Source organism: Eleutherodactylus coqui, chromosome 4 (genome assembly GCF_035609145.1).
Source record: "Eleutherodactylus coqui strain aEleCoq1 chromosome 4, aEleCoq1.hap1, whole genome shotgun sequence".
Taxonomy (NCBI): Eukaryota; Metazoa; Chordata; class Amphibia; order Anura; family Eleutherodactylidae; genus Eleutherodactylus; species Eleutherodactylus coqui.
The window spans coordinates 28,247,319-28,263,866 of NC_089840.1; the positions used below are offsets into that span (position 1 = coordinate 28,247,319).

A 16,548-nucleotide genomic window follows, 5' to 3' on the forward strand; every position below is an offset into this window, starting at 1 on the left:
TCAAAATAATTTGTGGAAGAATAGACAATCCTCTCTGGATAATTGACAACTTTTTGTATTGTTTTGCTAAACTTTTTGAAAGGCAAAGGCTTTTCTAATATCCATTCCACACAGTGAAGTGGTGTACTACATGTAAAGAAGCTTCACATTGTTATTTTCTCTTTTACAGACTGCACTGCACGTGCCAACAGGCTCTACGGTGCAGACTGTGCCATACATGACAACAAGCTCTACTGTGAATACTGTGCCACCCATGACAACACACTCCACGATGCAGTCTGTGCCACTCATCACAACACGCTCTGTGGTGCAGACTGTGCCACCCATGACAACATGCGCTGCTGTTCAGACTGTGCCAGATGTGACAACACACTCTATAGTGCAGACTGTGCCACACGTGACAATACGCCCTACTGTAAATACTGTGCCACCCATGACAACACACTCCACGATGCAGACTGTGCCACTTGCCACAACATGCTCTATGGTGCAGACTGTGCCACCCATGACAACACACTCCATGATGCAGTCTGTGCCATACATGACAACATGCGCTACGGTTCAGACTGTGCCACTCCTGACAACACACTGTATGGCGCAAAATGTATCTCATATGAAAACCCACTCCACGCTACAGACTGTGCCGCACGTGGCAATCCCCTCTATGCTGCAGACTGTCCGGCAACCTGCGATCTTTGAAGGAAAGATTGAAAAAGTGTCATCCACTCCATACACTGGGATCACGGTAAGGCCTCATGCCCACGGCCATGCCGGACTCTGCCAGTAGAATATCACAGCGGAGTCCGCCACGGCGCCCCCCAAAACACCCATACTCACCACTCCGGATCCGCATGCACAGTACAGCGCGTGACGTGCCGGCAGTGTCACATGACAAAGCCGGCAGTGGGCGGGGACATGTATTCATGCGATAATTCTAAGCATAGTGTGACGACCGGCTTCCAGTGACTACAATGGAAGCCGAACACACGTATTCCCATGGCAAATAGAACATGCCGCACTTTATTTTTTTAATAATGTAGCTGTATGACATCTTGTATTTCACAGGAGGAGTTCTAGTTTTCATAAAAACCAAATTTGGGCACATATAACATATTGATTAACTTTTATTATTATTTTTTTTTGCTGGGGACAATGAAAAAAAGCTATTTCACAATTGTTGTTTGTTATTTATTTTTATGGCGTTCATAGTATTCTGCGGGGCATTACGATTATGGGCAAAACCACATTTACAGAGGTTTTACTATGTTTTACCCCTTTTGCACAATATAAACACTTTTCTTACACAAAGACTTGTCCTATGTCGTCACATTCCAGGACCAGATCGTTTTTATTTTTCAGTCCACAGAGCTGTATCACGACTGTTTTTTTGAGGGACAACTTATGTTGACTTTTTAAATATTTTTTTCGTTCTGTTTTGCAGAAGCAAAATGATTAGAAAATGCCTTTTTTATTTTTATTTTCAGAATTTACTGTTCTGGGTAAATAATGCAATATTTTATAAGACAGGTTGTTATGGATGTGATGATATGAATTATGTGTAGTTTTTTTTTGTCATTTTTATTTTTTTTATATTAAAAGCCTTGGGTAAGGGGATAAACATTTTAACATTTTTTCTTAGTAAAACACATTTATATGATATGGCTAGCAATGCCTGCAGCATCTTCAGGGTTAAATGGTATAGAGGAAGAATTAGATGAGAAAGTGCTCATCTTTTTATTTTTATGGGAAAAGAGACCCCCATGTGTGACAATCAGAGAGCAAATCTGGTCTCTGATTGATGAGTTGGTGATGACATGTACAAAAACTCCTGTCTCCCTCCACTGTGCTAGGGAGATATACAGGAGAATCACAGAGCATCTCTACTGCCATTGGTCTCCCCTCTGTCTTTCCTCTGCACATACCGACTGATTGAAAAGTAACAGCTGTAAATTCAGTATTCTCAACCTCCCTTCAAATGGCTGTAGCTTCAGTTCTGCAAGTGATACCAACATTTTTTTTGGTATTAGTCTAAAGTAAAGAATCTTAGCTTTTTAGCCTTAAAGTGATACATATTGGTATCCCTATAGAACCAAAGCTACAGCCCTTTAAAGTAAGACAAACTCTGTTTATCCAATGCATTCCTGCAGAATGTACAGAACTCATCCTAAACTGCTGGGGGGTTAAATTATTGCCAATAATTTATGTAGCCAGGAAATAATACCCTTGCCTTGACTTTTTTTGGCAGGAGCAAGAGGATGCATCATGTATTTGGCCAGTTGACTGTGAAAAGTTTACACGTGATTTCTGCGAATGGTTCTTCACTCTCCTCAACGCTCAGCATCAGTCATCGGTACTGCAGAAGGAAGACTGGGGCCCTCAACACTTCCTGGAAAATGCTGAGTTTCAACTAACGTACCTGTCAGCCAGGAGAAAGTATAGCGGTGGCGAAAGCGCAAGTTCCCACTTACTTGCACTTGTACAAGAAGACAAACTTACTTTTTCACCAAATATTACTAGTAATGGAATAAAGTGTGAGAGGTCCCCAAAAGGTTTGGTGATGATGGTAGGTGGCACTGTCTTCAGGAATCAGTCCTACCTGGGTACATTTGATCAGATTTTTGAGGTAGTGGGCAACAATAAGACCAAAAACTGGAAGATACGATATGCTGATTTGAAGATCCAGAAAAGTTCTTAAGATCATTATTGTATTATGTATCATGAAATAATCCTCATGAACCACTGTATATAGTTGTATATTTACACTGAAATCGAGACCCCATCTTTTTCACGATTGGAGTTTCCCTGTATGGAAATTAGACTCATGACCCCGGTGGGCAGCATAAAATCGCGTGACAAGTTTTCCGTGGATCAGTTGCAGTGTGAATCCACTTTAGATGGGAAAAGACTGGCACAACCTGAGTCCTCCAATACCTGTGGATGGACGCTACTACAAATTGTGGTTCTGCAGGCCAAAGAAGGTCCATTGTGTTAGTAGATGGTGGGCTGTGATGCGTACATTCCATAAATCAAAAGCACAATTCCTGGTATAAAACATGTTTGAACAACACTTACATGCAAAGGTCTTCCAATCTTCCAAACCAAGTGATTCTTGATCACATGAGTTTCCAAAGAGCAGTGCCTACAAGACATACTTGCCTTATTTCTATCAGTTGCACCATTTTCGTTCAATCATCAGTAGATTATACTCGTGGTCCATTAAGCTCCTTGAAATGATTACTCCCACAGCTGTTGGTCTTGCTTTACCTCTTGTGTCTCAAGACTTTCTTTATTGCCTCCTTCTTACACAGCCTAATCCCTACCTCAATGCCCCTTATAGTACATCAGCCATTTGTAATTCAGCATGAATTAAGTCACAGGATCTGCAGCCCTATTTCTCTCATGCAGAGCAAAAAGGGAGAAAAACCACAAGTTGAGTGAAGAGGCCTCATTTATATTACATTACAGCTTGTACAGGGTTAGATGTAGGCAGACAAGCAAGCTGACCCTCCCACAGGCTGAGAAAAGCAGCTCCAACTCCAAAACAGAGAAGTGCTGTAAATGCAAAGTATACAAAATTGGTGTTCACATCCCTAACTGATTCACCTTTTATCCTCAGATGATATTGAAGTTAAAGCTATGACTATAATATATACGACCCTTAGCAAGGAAACATTTTAGATCAGAGGTCCCCAATCTTTTGTATCTCATGAGCCACATTCATTTTTGAGTGATGGTCGGGAGCCACAGTTGAGTCAAAAGGAGAGAATTTTATTAATCTGAACTACATGGCAACTTTGGCATAAACCGTTGTTGCATGATTAAAGACCGTATAATGGCCCCGCTACATAATACCTTAGTGTAAATGATTGCGGTTGTATTGCAACTTACAAGTTGCTGTGACCGGACGATCACAAGAAATCCGAACGTTTTGGACTTCTTTTACTTGTCGTCTCACGGTAATTAGCAAGTTGCCACCTGATTGTGTTCACGGAAATTAGGATGCAACGTGCCATAGTGCGATCTTTAGTCGTACAACACATGTCATGTCGAAACTTGGATAAACAAGAAATTGCAAACATCTGCTGATATTTCAGTTTGAGATGTAAACACTTGTATTATGGCATCTGAATTGGCGCTGTTGGGTGCTTCGAATGTCTACAATCATGTCAATGGCCAGTACATAGGAATCCCCCGCAGTGATCTGCTTTAGTCCCCAGATGTGGCAATGCATAGAATGAATAATTGTTATGTAAATTAGTTACGTGTTTATTTAATGTAAAAGCTCTAAATCTGTTACAATTTAGGGGAAATTTCCATATAATGAATAATTTTGCCTCTGTCTCCATTGCGTTTACATATTCCTTTGTTATAATTCTGTATGTTACTTTCTTCTAAACACCTTTTTTATCAGTTACCTGATTTCTACAAAACTGTTGAAATTGATTCTATTTACAAGGTGATGTCATGTCAGCGCCCCCCACCCCCACCCCCACCCGCATATCATTGCAGATGCAATTCTGCTGACTTCAACAATGTCTTTCTTTTGTTTATACTTACCCCCTTCTCCCCTTATGGGCTCTGCTAAGAATTGGATCTCAATTCTGTGGGTGTGTCAAGTAGGCGGTACTTACCACTTACTGTCAAACAAGTCTGATGTCACGCATTGACAGTGTGCGGTGGGGACCGACCACAGGACATATTCACAGCATCGGGCGCCGAGTCTGAGCAGAGCCCATGTGAGGGGCAATCAGGGATGAATACAGTCAACAGAAAGACTTTGTTGGAGTTAGCGGGGCTTCAACTTCAAAGCTACAAAGTTGGCCCTGCCAACGGGCAAGACAGGTTCTCTTTACAGGGCTTGTAAGGGATATTTAAATCACAGAATGCAAATGTGTGGTAAAATGACAGGATAATTATTACCGATCCCCCGCCTGCCGCCAGCTAATGCTTATTTTGTCAGTTAATCACATCTCCTGCTTACATGTCCCTAACAACCCCTCTAATGTATTAAATTTTGTCAATTTTTTTTCTTAAGATGGAAGAGGGACGCCAATATTTGAGTCTTCCTTGGCTTCATATATAGTCACTGCGAACGTTGTGTGATAGAAGACTGGATATTAGTTCTTACTATCAAATAAAGAAAATATTGTATTATTGCAAATTAGTGCAGTCTTCTAATTCAATATAATGAATTCTATACCAGTGAGTGAAGTGATGAATATAGAGGAGAGGGGCCCCATCACAGAGATTAAAATGGGCCCCATACTATGGTGCTGGATTTTGGCAATCTGGACTGAAGGGTCTGCTGTTTGTTTTTCTCTCCACTCCCTTTTCATGACCCTTAAACATTTCTCACCCCCTTGTTTAAAGCAATAAACAATCGCCTGTGGCCAGGCAGCCTTAGATGAGGATAATCCAGCTTCATTCCATCTACTCGATTGTAGAAGTCATTGTCGATCTGGTAACTACAGGTTCCACGATGCCTTATCTAGGCCCACACAGATGACATCTGTCACAAAAGGGTTCCAAATTGTGGGCAGGAAGCTAGAGATGAACAGTTAAGTGCGAGAAGATCGCTCGAGATTTGTGTGTTGCGAGACATACAAACCTCAAACGACTATGAACCCTATTCTTTTGAATGGGGTCATATACATTAGCGATTTTTTTCCACATCGTGGTGTGGGAAAAAAATTGCGGTATTTCCTATCTTTGGACATTTCGTTGGAATGCCTTGCCCATTGTTTTCAATGAGGCTGGAAAACACATTGCATGGCAGGCTTGGTGCACAACAGTACGATGAGAAGGTTTTCCATGGAAACACTTGCTAATCCTCCGGTGTGGTTGTCAGCTGTGCCGGATAATCACAACTCTACTGGAGTGATGGGAGGCGTTTTAGACACCTCGCATCCGCAGGGACACCGCATGTTCCCATGCAAGATATTGGCCCACGTTTCATGGCCCGATATCGTGCTCGCTCATGTGAAAATAGCCTTAAGAAGAGGCTTTAGACCAGGGGTGTCAAACTTATTTTCACCGAGGGCCACATCAGCCTTATGGCTGCCTTCAAAGGGCCGATTGTAATTGTAAGACAGTAAAAGTAAACCCCACAGTGGCCCAATTGGTAATAAGGTCCTCCATAGTGGCCAGTGACGCACACCATTCTGCGCATACACACGCACTCCATTCTGCGCATACACACGCACCCCATTCTGCGCAGACGCACGCCATTCTGCGCATACACCCGCACAGATGCAGACCATTTTGCGCATACACACGCACACCATTCTGCGCATACAGACGCACACCATTTTGCACACACACGTACAGACACACACACACACACATACAGACACAGACAGACACACACACACACATACAGACACACACACACATACAGACACACACACACATACAGACACACACACACATACACACACACACACATACACACAGACACACACACATACAGACACATACACACACACATACAGACACACACATACAGAGATGCACACACACACATTCACACACACACACACATACAGACACACACACACACACATTCACACACACACTATATATATATATATATATATATATATATACACATTTACACACACACACATATATACAGACACACATACACACACACACACACACATATATATATATATATATACACACACACACACACATATATACAGACACACACATACACACACATATATATACACGGACACACACATATATATACAGACACACACACATTATATATATATATATATATATATATATATACAGACACACACACATATATATACATTTACAGACACACACACATATATACAGACACACACAGACACACATACATACACAGACACACACATATATATACAGACACACACACAGACACACACACATTCACACATTATATATATATATATATATATATATATATATACACACAGACACACACAAGGATCCCACCCTGCAGCTGCTCCTCCTCAGCGTCGCTCTTCTTGCTGCAGAGATCATGTTTATCTTCCCTCCTCCGCGGCCGTGTCAGTCTGTTATCGGCACTCCTCTATTACTGTCTGCACTAGACAGAACAAGCCGAGCGAAGATCATCTACTGACAGCAGCACGGAGGAGTGAGGGAACTTACTGCACAGCCGGCGGGCCACAGAAAATGAGGCGGCGGGCCGGATTCGGCCCGCCGCCCTTGTGTTTGACACCTGTGCTTTAGACCATGCGCCGTGCAGCAGCATGCATGTCATATGCAATGTGCAAACTCCAGCCTACTGCAGGGAGGGACCCAGATGGATGTAGGGCAGCAGCCTTACATCGTCAACTAGATGCACCCTGGATGAGACTTCATGAAAACTCCTGTAATTTAACAAATCTCATCCACGCGCTGCAGAATTTCCCTGCATGGAAACTGACTCTGCGTGTGAATTTAATAATCCGAAGCGTGCCAATTTCTGTTGCAGAATTCACCCCTTTCAATGCAGCGGGTGGAGAATCCACGTCAGATGTGCAGATTTGCTGCAAAATTTTCCGCCCCAAGTGGATGCACCCAAAGAAGGATGTTGAATGCTATTGTAGGCTATATACGCCTTTTATGTGTCCTTTCTGTCACTTCTGATATGTTTTTATCGTCATGGAAGCAGCACAAAAGATTTGCAGTTTGACAAAGGCTTGCTTGTTTTCTTGGCCTCGAACCAGAATCAAAGGTGTAAGAGAGAGCTGAAGTCACAGGGGATAACCATAAACCCTAACCCCATAATTAAATTGTTTTCTGTTAGATGATTTGCAACTCTGAATCAGAAAATGGGCTCATTATATACTTACCATTGTCAGAACCGAACAGCACGACGAGAGACGATTATATACTGAATAGTCAATCTTTTGTATATGTAAGTAGCAATATTACATATATAATATACAATATAATACATACTGCAAGTAGCGTGTAGATCGGTAGTCACGTCTGTGAATTGGGCATGTAGTCACGTCTGTGAATTATACTGCAAGTAGCTGTGCAAGGCATCCCAAAATCCCTGCTACTATGAATTTTTAAGTGAATACCAATCTTACCCATGGCCAGGCCCACAATTGTCACTAAGCACTGGAGGTCCAGCGCCTAGGGTGTCAAGACAATTTTCTTTTTGTTCTGTTAGGATCCCCTGGGGACTTCAGACTCTGTCGGATGGAGTAGGGTGTTGGGTCCATTCCATCGCCTGCAGCTACCCACTGCAGCGTCCGAGCAGAGGCCAGCAATTGTAAGGGAGACCACGGAAAAAAAAGATGGGTGTCACTGTTGGCTCTGTAATCTCTTCCGACAATGGCAGTAAAATGGCCCAGCTTGGTCGCACGCAGTGGAATTTGAAGAATGCAAACAACAGTTCAATTAAACGGTTTTGTCACATGACACCAGTACCTTTGGGTGTGAACTTGGGTGAATGGTAGCAAACAGAGACAAGTTCATGTTCCTTGTGTTGTAAACCGAAGGCACACAGTTTACTAAGCACTTTTCAAAGTTTGTTAACAAAATAACAATTCACAGTGATGCAGACGTGATTATGCAGTTGAGCACAAACTCTGATCCTTACACAGAATATCACAAACCGTTTTCTCTTCAATGCTCTTTCTCCCTCTCTATTTGGAAGTTACTCGGGGGACGACTCTCTTCACTCCTAGTTATCTAAATGGTAAGGAAGTGGGTTGCGTTCCAGAGAGTGGGAGAAAGATGTAACAAAAAAGGAGTGACTGAAAAGGGACTCACCCGGCGACGCCGGGCCACTGTATATGGACACCGGTACGTCACAATCCAAGATCGCGTGTCACTCCAAGTATCAGGATTTTTTTTTTACCAGGTCCAAATGTACAGCATCACACTGGTCAATTACGACATCCTCAAAGAGAGCGCCATGGTAGATCCCGGAGGTAAATGTATCACCACGGAATAAGCATAGCAGAAAATAATATTATAAAAATTACTAGCGCTCCAGTGCTAAAGTTAGTGGATTTAGGACAACGAAAGGGATATTTTGTAGGAAGAGACAAGATTCACCACTTACTTTACAGGGGTGCCTTATAATCAGCACCCCTCAATCCCAGAATACAGGCAAAAATCGTAGAGTATGATAAGAAATGGTCTTTATTCTGCGATGCGTTTTGGCCTAATCACGGGCCTTTTTCAAGCATTAAAATACATGTGAAATAGTATAACATTTATACATAATGCATACCTCCTATTGGTTCTTGCATTCCATAGCTCGTTCGTCCAGGGGACGCTACTTGGCCTTCTTTGATGACGTCATTCACAGTATGAGCCGTGGAGCGCAGCGCTGCACTCCACGGTAATGTCACATGACCGAGACTGAGGCCTCATCACTAGTGACATGGTTCAAGAGGGTCAGATAGCTTTATTAGTCGTACCTCTTGGCGTTATTACAATGGTATGATGATCAGAGACCTGGACCAGTCCCCCATAGATAGGGAGTAACCCAGTTCACTCTCCCATTGCCCCTGTTACCATGCAGCGCAGCACGGGGTCCCGCGGCCGACGCGCGTCGCTCCGGCGTCGGCTCCGGCAGCCTGGAGCCCTGTGTCGGGGTTATCCCAGCGGCTTGGGGTGGCCGGTGGGCGGCGGCGTGGGCGTGTCCGCCCGTAGGGTGCCGCCCCCACTCCTCCGTTCTTCTTATACATCAGTGGTGGAGTTGCCTCCTCCCACTCTCCGCCCCTGGGCGGAGCCTTGTGGTTAAAAGACTGGCAGTGAATTGAGCTCACTGCCAGTTATTGGTTCTGCTTACACCTAGCCAGTCTGTCTGCGGTTACCCTCAGTCAGTCCCTAGTTGCCGGTCAGCTCCTTCTGGTTCCCTATTGCTCTGTCTGTTTTTGTTGGTTCTGTTAGCCTCTAGTCCAGTCTGGCCCAGTCAGCACTAGTTGCTATCCAGTATCCTTCTAGTTTGCCTGTGAGCTCCATCTCCAGCCTTGTAAGTTTGTTGGTCTGTTCCATCTGCCTCCCCTGTCGGCACTCTGTTCCCCCCATTAGGTAGCTTCCTTCTTGTCAGTCGCCAGGTCCCTAGCCAGGGCAGGGACCGTCGTCCAGTTGTCCGCCTGGGGTTAGCCAGGGCCGAGGCAAGTAGGCAGGGACAGTGGGGTGCGGGAAGATCAGGGCACCCCACCTGGCGCTCGGTGGGCAGTGTGCCGTAACATAATAACTGGCCCTTAAAATACTGTTTTTCTTTTCATGGCAGCAATCAGCGCCCTGGCAAACCAGCTGCAAGACCTGGTGCCGGTGATCCGGGACTTGTCAGCTCGCATGGTGGCCCAGGAGCAGTGGGCGTTGTTGCAGGGGCAGAACGCCTTTACCAGTCCCGAACCCAAGTGCCCTCTTCCCGAGGTGTTCTCTGGGGAGAGGAACAAGTTTTTCGTTTTTCAACAGGCGTGTCGCCTGTTTTTTCGCATGCATCCCCGTTCTTCCGGCTCGGAGGCCCAGAGGGTCGGGCTTATAATGTCCCTGCTGCGGGGCTCTGCCCAGACCTGGGCCTTTTCCATTCCCGAGGGTTCCCCCCTCCCTGCAGTCGGTGGACTCCTTTTTTCAGGAACTCGGGGGTATCTTCGATGAACTGGACCGAGTGGGGTTGGCGGTTTTGCGGTTGCTGGCGCTGCATCAGGGGTCGCTTTGTGTGGAGGATTATTGCTCCAATTTCAGACGCTATGCGGGTGATACTGCATGGAACGATAGTGCCCTGAAGGACGTTTTTCTGCAAGGTCTCTCGGACGCGGTCAAAGAACTGTTGATCTCCCATCCCGTTCCCTGGTCCTTAAAGGAGGCTATGGAGCTAGCGGTGAAGGCAGATAGGAGGCTCAGGGCTGGGAAGCAAGATAGACCAACCCGTAGAGTCAGGGAGGTCGTTTGTCCTGTTCCCTCCTCTTCCGTACCAGTCTCTGTTCCCGAACCTATGGAACTGGACCCGCTGGACCCCAAGGAGCGACGCCGGGTTCGGTTATTGCATCATCTCTGCCTCTACTGCTGGAAAGCTGGACATCGGGTGATAACCTGCCCCCTGAGGCCTCAGCGTCCACAGTCTGAATCGGCAGAAAGACTCCAAGTCCTAGGCGATTGCAGGGAGGATCACCTAGGACCACAGGTACATCGTAGACTTCTGGTATCCTGACAGGTTAGATTCCGCAACTTCTTCCACCCAGGGCAGGCATTTATTGATTCCGGAGCAGCCGCTAACCTGATAAGCATGCGTCTCGTTGAGCCCCTGAGGGCTGAATTTGTGGCGCTAAGGATGCCAATTCGTTTTGCTAGCATTGATGCTACCCCTCTTGCTTCGGGCTTGGTACGATGGAGGACCCCAGTGTTACAACTCACGGTGGGGGGTCGCCACTCGGAAACTCTATCATTCCTGGTGATGGAGAAAATGTCGGTAGACATGGTACTAGGAATGCCGTGGCTGGCGTTGCACAACCCCCAATTCGATTGGACCACTGGGGAGCTAACCCAGTGGGGACCATCCTACCATAGCCATCGTGTTCCCTTTCCTCTCTGCTCAGTCGATACCGCACTCAGGCCCCGAGATCTCACTTCCCTTCACACCCCGTCCGCCGGTCTTGCTGCTGATGCCGCCACCAATGCACTGCAGGGGGGATGGAAGAAAGTGGTGGGGTCTCGTATGCAGTTGCGTAGTGGGGAGAGTCTGTCGGTATCTGAGCCGTACAGGGTGGGACAGAAGGGGTACCGGTCCTCTGGAAACCGCAAAAGGAGGGGTCGCAGGGGGTTCCATAAGTCTTTGTCGAAACCTGTTGTCCCTTCGAGTTTCCGGGGGCCCGGAGGTCCCCCGTCAGAGGGGGGGGGGGGGGGGGTAATGTTACCATGCAGCGCGGCACGGGGTCCCGCGGCCGGCGCGCGTCGCTCCGGCGTCGGCAGCCTGGAGCCCTGTGTCGGGGTTATCCCAGCGGCTTGGGGCGGCCGGTGGGCGGTGGCGTGGGCGTGTCCGCCCGTAGGGTGCCGCCCCCACTCCTCCGTTCTTCTTATACAGCAGTGGGTGGAGTTGCCTCCTCCCACTCTCCGCCCCTGGGCGGAGCCTTGTGGTTAAAAGACTGGCAGTGAATTGAGCTCACTGCCAGTTATTGATTCTGCTTACACCTAGCCAGTCTGTCTGCGGTTACCCTCAGTCAGTCCCTAGTTGCCGGTCAGCTCCTTCTGGTTCCCTATTGCTCTGTCTGTTTTTGTTGGTTCTGTTAGCCTCTAGTCCAGTCTGGCCCAGTCAGCACTAGTTGCTATCCAGTATCCTTCTAGTTTGCCTGTGAGCTCCATCTCCAGCCTTGTAAGTTTGTTGGTCTGTTCCATCTGCCTCCCCTGTCGGCACTCTGTTCCCCCCATTAGGTAGCTTCCTTCTTGTCAGTCGCCAGGTCCCTAGCCAGGGCAGGGACCGTCGTCCAGTTGTCCGCCTGGGGTTAGCCAGGGCCGAGGCAAGTAGGCAGGGACAGTGGGGTGCGGGAAGATCAGGGCACCCCACCTGGCGCTCGGGGGGCAGAGTGCCATAACAGCCCCCTAAACCATATCTCCTGGTTCAGTAACTTCCTGGCTGCCAAGAAACCATAAATCACAGAAATCTCTCTCCTCGAGGCCTGACGGGAGGCGCATAGTTCCTCAAAAGGTGTGGACTGAACAGTCAAAATCACGGGTAGGCCTAGGCTTAATATAAAATGGCGGAGCTGTAAATATTGAAACCATGCGCCTGTCAATGGACTCTGTCTCCTAAGAACTCAAGTAATGATTTAATCCCGTCTGCCTGCATGATATCTCTAATCCTAGACGGATACAACCTCAGCCTACCCAGCAAAGTCAATACTACCTCCCCCGCAGGAAAGTCGAGATTTCAGACCAGTGGAGTCCAGGGTCCAGGGACCATTACCAGACCACTTTGACATGCAAAGCTGTCCCATACCTTTAAAAGAGAACTTAAGAAAGGGGAGCCCCCCTCTCTCTCCCCTTGCCCCCTCTAAGCCAATAGAAGCCCCCTATTCTAACTGTGAGCAAAGCCTGCTCCACTTCCACCCATAGTTTAGTAGATTGCCTATTTAAAAGGTCTATTACCATCTTACCGATAACTCCTCTATAATAAAGAAGAAGATCTGGGAGACCCGTACCCCCTTGTCTTTCCGCTGGGTAAGAATTTTATAACTCAGACGTGGCTTAGACTCTCCTCAAACAAAATTGAATCTGTATAGGGAGAGTTTGGAAGCTCGCTGGGGGTTTGTTATGTAGATCAAAAGATCATCTGCGAATAATGCCACCTTGTGCTCCTAGCTGGCCACGGCAAAACCGTGGATGTCTTTATTTGCTCGCAGGGCATTTACCAAAAATTCCATGACTAAGGGTGGCTTCACACGAGCGTGTGCTTACATAGCTGTGTACATAGGTGCGCACCCCTGTACGCACAAAAACACACGTGTATGCAGGTCCGTGCATTGTCTACAATGGAGCCGCGGCTGCTGCCGGTGGCTCCATTGAAGGCACTGGTCTACCGGCACTCCGTAAATGTTTTTCAGGGAAGAGCTCTAAATATAAACTCTTACCTGAAAAAACAAACATTTTAGTGTAAAAAATAAAATAAAATAATAAAAATATACTTACCTGTCCGCCACTGCCGTGTCCACCGTGGGCGTGAAGAACACATCTGCCGCATGCGGCAGATGTTTTTTTCATCCCTGCGGGGAAAAAGAAATTCCTGCTGCACCTGCCACATCTGTGATAGATGCAGCAAAGGAATTCTTCATTCCTGCGGGTATAAAGAATTCCCTACCTCAGCTGTCACAGATGACAGCTGCGGTAGCGGATCCAGCTGCCAGCACCCTGTAATTGTTTGTCAAGGAAAGGCTTTAGGTATAAGCCCTTCCCTGAAAAACAAGGCAAAGTAGTGTAAAAAAGAATAAACACCACATACTCACCTTCCTTCTGCTGCCGGGGTCAGCCGCGTCCTGTTTGCGCTGTCCCCGACTCTGCAATAGAGTTCTTTCAGCAGGCGGGGAATTAAAATCCCCGCCAGCTGAAAGAGCTGCTTGTGATTGGCTGAGCTCCTCAGCCAATCACAGGCAGCTCTCACCTGTGATTCATTCAGTGAGAGTTAACCTCTCAAGCACCGCAGCTGTGCAACACACACACTGGATATGACAAGACAGGCTTGCACAGTGCATCAACATAAGACATACATGTATGACATTTATGGAGGGGACCAGAATGAAGTACTGGGCCACTACATATATAATAGTAATCTTTATTTGTATAGCACCAACTTAATCCACAGCGTATCTGAGGTACTTGGGGAACACAAACAATACGAAAATTACAGAAATTACAAATGTTACATGTGATATTCAATTATTTGGGAACAAAGGGGGTGGGGCGATACAGAAGGTACGGGGGCAGGCGGCAGAGCAGGAGGGAACATAGCAATACAATGATAACATGCGATACACAGTTTTTAGGACACAAATGGGATGAGGGTAGTGCAGCAGGTACGGGGCAGGAAGTGTACAAAAGTGGAAAGCCATAGGGAGGGGCAGGGGCATATTGTGGGGGAGGTATGTGATATGTTTATATTGGTACATATACCCCTCTATATACAGTATGTGTTTGTATAAACCCGTGCCCACTGTATGTATGTGTATATGTATGCAGAAGAGTATGTTCACCAAGGCCGAAATCCACAGCTGCACAGATTCGCATGAGGAAGTGACATCACTTCTTAACGCGGCTCCACGCGGAAGTGCTTTGGGAATTCCGCGCATGGATTTTGCTTATTGACAGGGTTAAAGCTGTGTGCAGATCTGCAGCAAAAACCGCAGCTGAATACTTGTGGACTTCAGCCATTGTTTTACTGGCAGATTCCATGAAGACTTTTCATTGCATAACGGGACTAAAACTGACCCATGCGTTTAAGCCCCTAAACCTGGATCTGCCGCGTATTTCACCCTCTCATTTCACCCACATATTTGTGTGTTTATAAGGGCGGCTTCATGGCAAAAACAGATGGGCATATTCTTCTCCCCTCATGTGGCCTGTGATAATCACAGCCACACAATGGCACAAAGCGAAACCATTGATTTCAATGGTTTGGTTTTCACTAGCTCTTTTTTCGGCTGTGAATATTACATGTGGGAAAGATCGGGCAGCACCTATCTTCCTGCATTTTCTTTTCAAACTTCTGCACTCTGGCTCGTGTTGATTTCAATGAGAGCTGTGCTTGTAGTTACAAGCACTGGCCACCACGAGGAGGTCAGCACAGAGACTTCCACTGCTTCAGCTCCGACAGCATGCACCTTCTCAGCTGAACGGTTGGGGTTCCGAGCGACGGACCTCGGCCGATCAACTATGGATGACTTATCCTGAGGATAGATCATCAATAGTATTTATCATGGAAAACCCCTTTAACTAAGGAAATGGATGTTTTACAGTCACAGATAGATGTACTTGTGCAGAGAAGAGAGAGAGAGAAAAACAGGAAGCAGAACACTTGGTAGATGTGCAAACTGCCCAGCAGGAACAGAAACAATTACAAGATTCCCCTGAGACTATGACAGGGCACAGTCTGATATCTACTGATGAAGGCTATGAACTGTCTGAATATCTATGTGACAGCATGCTTGGCAGCTTGAATGTAGGTCTAGAGAACGAGGAGAAGATAGTTTCTATGGGTCATCAATTGCGGGCTGCTGTTGGTAGGCTTCTGGACATGGTTATGGACTCTAATCTTCAGTTAGAATGGAGTCATGCCATGGCAGAAAAGGAGAAACCTGATGAGGAGAAGGGTGGTGACTCCAAAGAGGTGAATGGAGACTCCAAAGAGCCGAGGACTGAAGAGTCTAAAGCTGTTGCGATGGAATGCAAGCAATCCTCTGAAATGCAAGAGACCAAAGAGAAGGTAGAAGGTGAGCTCAAGCTAAAAGAGCCACTGAAGAAGCGAAAACTGAAAAAGAGGCTTCAGAAGCTGCAGGTGAAGAGAACAATGTGAAATAAACTGCAGAGAACAGCAAAAAAGAACCAGTAGAACCAGACTCTATACAAGGACCTGAAGAGAATAAACTGGAGGACCAACCTAAAGAGAGGAAGCTGGAGGACTAAAGTGAAGAGTAGAAGCTGGAGGACCAACTTGAAGAGAAGACTGAAGGAATCAAGGACTCTACAGCTGCAGCCAAACCCGGACCAGTCAGCGTTACTCGAGAAGAGCGATGCTCGCTCGAGTAATTGCTTTATCAGAGCGTGCTCGCTCATCTCTAGTGTAGATCTATTAATTGACTTATATCAAGATTTGCCTGTAAAAAGCACGCTTGCTCTGGGGATTAAAGCCGCGGGGGCTGTGGACGGGACAGCTCCCTGCTGTCAGCTGCCGGAGATAGCCAACAACCTGGAGCTGTCATGGGGGGCAGCGATATGCGAGCCCCGGTCATGCGATTGCTGTTATCCAATGAATAACCTTATAAATAAGACTAGCCAGATGCTTGAAAGTCTGTGTGTGTAAAGGTAGCC

General features: G+C 46.5%; 1 protein-coding gene across 1 annotated transcript in view; it reads left to right on the forward strand.

The window, feature by feature from the left end:
* The window catches only part of LOC136624570 (uncharacterized), a 29,406-nt gene extending 24,320 nt beyond the window's left edge, over window positions 1-5,086 (forward strand). The window contains exons 5-6 of the mRNA XM_066598531.1: window positions 170-745; window positions 2,246-5,086. Coding sequence (XP_066454628.1) covers window positions 170-745; window positions 2,246-2,695 — 1,026 coding nt within the window. The 3' untranslated portion in view covers window positions 2,696-5,086. The remainder of the gene's footprint in view (window positions 1-169; window positions 746-2,245) is intronic.
* The last annotated feature ends 11,462 nt before the right edge of the window (window positions 5,087-16,548 follow it).